Source organism: Pistacia vera, unplaced genomic scaffold (genome assembly GCF_008641045.1).
Source record: "Pistacia vera cultivar Batoury unplaced genomic scaffold, PisVer_v2 Contig284, whole genome shotgun sequence".
NCBI classification, from domain to species: Eukaryota; Viridiplantae; Streptophyta; class Magnoliopsida; order Sapindales; family Anacardiaceae; genus Pistacia; species Pistacia vera.
In genome coordinates this window covers 548,676-555,022 of record NW_022196095.1, presented here as the reverse complement: position 1 = coordinate 555,022, position 6,347 = coordinate 548,676, and the positions used below count along the sequence as shown (strand labels likewise).

Below are 6,347 nucleotides of genomic sequence, written 5' to 3'. Positions count from 1 at the left end.
TTAGGCTGGCAAGAAGCCCATAAGTTCAGTAGCTGCTCATGGGCTTAACCTAATTGGAGCCCAACAATGTATAAAAACTTAAAAATAAAAGGGGATTATTTATTTTTCCCTATGAGACCACTTAGTATTAAATTATCCACTTCATTTAGAAAGTAATATTTTATGAACGAAGTGGATGAGTTTATACTCAATGATCTCATAAGGGGAAAAAAATATCCTTATTTTCTATACCCCTTGTGGAATTGTTTTATTGAGCATATCGAAGCTTTTCGAAAATCATCAAAAACCCTCTCTAATTATATTAAAATCNGAATTAAATCAAAACCAATGTGTCAAGATGGAGAATTTTTAGTAGATTCATTAAACAGTAAATGTAATGCGTCAATTAAAGGAAAAATTTTCAATCAATTAATGAGTAACATTAAAATCAAGATAAAGTTGAACATAGAGAATAATACTTTTATTATAAAAGAAATAAGTACATCGGTTTTTCATATTGTGAAGTGGGTTTAGATGATGTAGATAATTTAGATGATGTAGATAGTGTTTATTTTCTATTTGTCTTATAGTTGTTCAGTTCCTCTAGTGCAAATGCATATTCTCTTTTGTTTATGTTATAGATAATATCCATGGTAGATTGCATGATTTCTAACATCTGGTCAATAACTTCTCTGAATTTGTCTCTAGCAGTATGTAAATCATCTAGATTGGTGTCAACTTTTTTGAAATTTCCCTCAATTTCAGCATTCCCTGAAAAATGTCTAAACCAATTGCAGAAACAATATACAATCAAAGTTTATAAATATATGGAAATGGTAACATGAATTTGTAAATATAATTATGAAATGAACTCTCGACATTACAAAAACACCCCCACCCAGCCAACTATTGTCGAAACCAGCCACCACCACCGAACGGTGGCCAGAAGCTGTCAAGATAGCACACAACCGGTTGGATCTGGCCGGTCGTGCATCGATTTGGCCTTTTTCGGTCATATGTACAGATTGGATCAATCTCATCATCTTCATCTGATTTATGTGTTTGACGTCAAACATGTCAACTAGATCTGGAAATGGGTCAAACGGGTCTAGATTTGGGTCAAATGGGCCAGGAAATTCAAGATCCAATAAAAATTGATTATATTGTGATTATTGTAAAAGAAGAAATCATGATCGAGACCATTGCTGGGGATTACATGGTCGTCCGAATTCCAACAACAAGGAGAGAAATGGTCATTCTTCTTCTTTCCAAGTTTCTCTTGGAAATCAGTCAGCACCTACTCTCAATCTAGAACAATATAATCAATTGCTCCAATTACTGAACAATGCCCTGACTGCTCCCACTGCATCTTACGCAAGCACCTCTTACTGTTTTAATGTATTCAAAACTGATATGTGGATTATTGATTCAGGGGCTAGTGATCACATAATTTGTCACCCAAAATTTTTTACCACTATTTCCACTGCCTAATCCACTTCCATTCATATGCCGAACAAAAATATTACCCCAGCTACTCATATAGGAATCGTCCACTTATCTGCCACTTTATCACTTAAAAATGTGTTATGTGTAACTGCATTTCATTTTAATCTCATCTCAGTATCCAAAATATGTGAAGACAATAGTTGCACTATAGAGTTTTGTCCTAACACATGTAAATTTTAGGACCCTTCGATTGGGAAACGGATGGGCTTAGGTAAAGTACCCTTGTTTAAAGAGTACAATTTTTAATTTTTTGTATCATTATAATTGTTGCTGATTTGCAGGGTTGATAAGGAGAGCTTGAAACCAGGGGATCACATTTATTCGTGGAGGACTGCTTATATTTACGCTCATCACGGTTTGTTTTCTTTTTCCTCTTTTTAATTTCTTTTAATTTTTGTGGGATTTTTTTTAATTTTTTAATATGATACACTGGCATTGTTCTAGTATTTCGTTGAGTTTAATATTTTAATTTGATTTATTTTGTGACAAATTTGATTATGATTTTGCTCTGTATATCAAACTTTAGCTCCAGGTTTTGTAATGAATTTTGTGGAAAATTTAAGATATTTATTTATTTGATAATATTACTTTTGCTTAACCAAATTGAATCTTCAATTACAAATTTGAATGAAATTGTATATCAATTTTAAGCTGGAGGAGTTGGACTTGTTTGTCATGGGTTTTTTTCTGAATATTAGGAGGATTCATCATGTAATGTGGCGGAATGGATTTGGTATGGAGCTGTTTTTTCTAATGGATGTTTATGTATTCAGTCATGAAATCATTTTGTCTTGGGAATTAAATTTTGGGCGACTTTTTGCGCTCTTTCTTCTACTTGGGTTGTGGTTGAATGGGGTCGTCACTATGTTAGGGACTGAATTAGTTGATTAATTGTTTGAGGTCATTTAAAGTTTAATGATGGGTTTTCTGAAACTGAATTAGGGGATCTATATTTGTTCTTTTTTTTTATTCTTGAAAGGTTTATTTGTATGAAATAGATTATGCACTATTAAGATGACTTTCATATGAGGAAGAAGTAGGTTAGTAGAGCTCATTTATATCAAATGTTTTAAGCACAGTGTAGTGTTATGCTCTTTCATTGGTAATTTATTATTTCCACTTTCTATTTCTCAGAATCTATTTTCACGATCCATAAGATCTATTTATATTCTATTTTCTCGTTGGTGTATATGAAAATAATTATTTTTGGATCTTGAATGATGATAGGCATCTATATTGGGGATGATAAAGTCATTCATTTTACTAGACGGGGCCAAGAAGTAGGAACGGGCACGGTACTTGATATCCTCTTGGTAAGCTCAGGACCAGCTAGATCTGTAGTGCCCTGCCCCACCTGTACACCCTCTGGAGATGGTCATGGAGTTGTCCTCTCATGCCTAAATTGCTTCCTTGCTGGTGGTGTCTTGTACCGTTTTGAGTATTCTGCCAGCCCTGCTCTCTTCCTGGCGAAAGCTCGTGGTGGAACTTGCACTCTTGCAGTCTCTGACCCAAATGATGTCGTGGTACACCGAGCAAAGTACCTGCTTGACAATGGCTTTGGGTGCTACAATGTGTTTAAGAACAATTGTGAGGACTTCGCAATCTACTGCAAAACTGGACTCCTTGTTGTGGATCAAGGAACAATGGGACAGAGTGGCCAAGCAGTATCTATCATCGGGGGGCCGCTTGCTGCTGTTTTATCAACACCATTGCGGCTTGTGACCACCAATGTCTATGGGATGGTAGCAACAGCTGTCACCGTCTACTGTGCTAGCCGATATGCTGCTGATATTGGCATGAGGAAGGATGTAGTGAAAGTGTCAGCAGAGGATTTGACTAAGAAGCTTGCAACAGGTTTGCTTCAAGCCATTGAACCACCAATTCCAGCTGCACCTGCACCTGCACCTGCACCTGCCAGTGCTGGTTAGCATCTCCGGTTTGTCATCTTATAATTGTGAAGTTTTCTTGTGACGTATCTTTATTGTTTTTGTTATCAATAATTTGTTCGGGAATATTATCCCTTGTATAATGACTTCAATGAGTGTTGAGTTGTGCAAGATATGTTTATTCTGTTCATGGCTCTACGCCATTTTGCTACATTTATGATTTTCTTCTGATGTTATTGTGTGTTTAAACTGATATGTCAACCATTCCATGACTTCTGTAGTACATAGCATCTCTTCCAACCTTACATTAAAATGGCTGCTATTGTTTAGTGGAGATGGGGATTGTATTCAGACAGATGCAGCTTACTGATGTATAGTTATTGTGGGTTCTAGTGGAAATAGAGAGCCCAGTGGTGTAACGATGTGGCGACCAAGTTGTTATTTTGCATAGGATCAGATTTTTTGGAAAAAGAATGCAGCAAGAGTACTCCACAATTTGATTTTTAGATGTGCAAGTAATATTGTGGTTTGGAAGAGCTGACTGCTGAGGCTATGTTCTGCTCTGAAAATTAGGTATAGAAATGGCATTTTTTCCCCTTGAGTATAAAAATTAGTTGGCTTGTTTTTTTAAGGGCAGTTTTGTTTTCTCTAGTATGGTTTGGTCCTTAGATTTTGCAATGAATGGTTAGCCAGAACAACACCTGATAGGGGAGCTCTTTTGGCTTTGTTGGGTAGTGATAAAAAGAGGAAAAATCAAAAGGCAAAGAAGCTCACTTGCCCTTGGTCGAAAATGATAATCAGATTATTGATATAATGATTTAGTTGATTGCATAAATTGCAGTTTTGAATTCGTGTAACCAACCCAATGATAATCAGAAACTCTTTGCCCATTTCTGTGTTTGGATTCAAAGTTTTAGTATGGTTGTCAACGTCTTGATGAGTATCATATACACTTGTTTCAAAAATCATAATCCTCTACAAATTTTAATAATAGAAGCATTTATTTTAATCATAAATTCCAAATTAAAATAAAAGGATCTATATTCTTCAAATGTCATATTTTTCCTTCCATTTCAATGAGATGCTAAAGTCCGGAATTTATATGTGTTTTGAAGAATGTTTGGTACATCCAAAATCAGAGGTTACAGCATTTTGGAATCGTTACACGAAAGCTACAAGGCATCAATCTTTAACCGAGGTCTCAAGTGTTTTCACATCATGAAGGGGCCTGTAGCAGTTCAAAAATAAAAACAAAAAAGTACGATTGTTAATAAAACTCGTACATAATCATAGATTACAACAATCAGCATTTCCAATTTCATGAAAAGTAAACCAAATTTTTTTGTTAATATCAGAACTGAAAGAATAAGCAAAATATATCACAAGCATTTGATTAACCATAGTGAAGACCAAATATATATCCTGGCAAATATTATATTATATAAATTTATAAAATGTTAGATCATCTCCATCCACAAACACTAAATCCATGTATTTGTCTTTCACACCAAAATAGTGCAACTTTCATGCCATTTTACTATTGCATCTCTAATCTATTATATCAAAAAAAATATTCCTTACAATTTCTTTCTATTAATTCTTAACAATTATTTTATTTTACTAATTATTTTTGTATATATTAATTAAATATTGAGAATAATATATTTTATTAATTAACTATTAATGATAGCTTAGAATATTATGCTAATTTAATAAAATTAAACATTTAATAAATCAAGTAAACATTACATCTAATATAAAATGTCAAATATATATAAACAACAACACCAAAGTAAAAATTTCATATTGATAGTAATTTAATTTTCCAAATTAGTATATTCTTCCCATAAAAGATCAATTAATGCATTCGAAGAGCATGATAAGCCTTCGTATCCTTGATTTGTCTATGTCAAACAAGAAAATTTTGAAATCGGGCATTTCCATCTACCACAATTTCAACTTTGAAAGTTGATGCTTCTATCTGATTCTCAATCGGTGCATTAACATCACGATCATCCGCAATGATCATGTTGTGCATGATAATACACGCAGTCATTATATCATGTAATACATTTTTTTCCCAAATACGTGTAATACATTTTTTTCCCAAATACGTGTTGGTCCTGCCACAATTGCAAATCACGATTGAAGAACTTTAATCGCACGTTCCACATCTTTTCTACATCCTTCTTGTTTCATTGCAAATAATTTTTTTTTGGACCATATGGATTGTGAATAGTTTGTACGAGAGTAGACCATTTTGGGTATATACCATAAGCTAAATAATAACTTATATTATACTCTTTTCCTTGAATGATATAATGACCAGAATGAGCAATACCTTGAGCGAGGTTGACAAATAGATGAGATGCCTCCAACACATTAATGTAATTGTTGAAACCAAAAAATGCATGTCATATCAATGATCATAATCAGCTATAACCTCGAGAATAATAGTTGGGGATCCACTACAACTAGCATATTGTCCTGACCAAGCCGTTGGACAATTTTTTCACTTCCAGTGCATACAATTTAGACTACCCAACATTCTTGGAAAACCACATTATTCACCAATATGAAGTAGGTTGACAACATCATTAGCATTAGATGATCTTAGATACCGCTCTGCAAATACCTCAACAATAACACGACAAAATCTCTTCGGACTTTCAATTGTTATAGACTCACCTATTTTAATATACTCATCAGTAGCATCGACTAGTAGACCATATGCCAACATCTGGAACACGATTATTATTTTTTAAAAGCAGACAATCTGAGTCTACCAATCTCATCCCTTCGTTGTATAAAGTAGTTATCATGACCTTTCACAACATCAACAATACGAATGAATAAACTTTGAGACATTCAAAATCGTCGGCGAAACATGAAATTATAATACCGTTGATTATTGGCAAAATAATTGCTGAACAGATTGCAATCAGCATTTTTCCAATTGAGATTGATGACTATATG

General features: G+C 33.9%; 1 protein-coding gene across 1 annotated transcript; it reads left to right on the top strand.

Moving 5' to 3' along the window:
* Positions 1-1,752: 1,752 nt before the first annotated feature.
* LOC116134220 lies at positions 1,753-3,654 on the top strand (the record flags this gene model as incomplete). Its single annotated transcript, XM_031419892.1, has 2 exons — positions 1,753-1,840; positions 2,713-3,654. Coding segments are annotated over 2 exons (789 nt in total), but the record flags the coding sequence as incomplete, so codon positions are not given.
* Between the last annotated feature and the right edge of the window lie 2,693 nt (positions 3,655-6,347).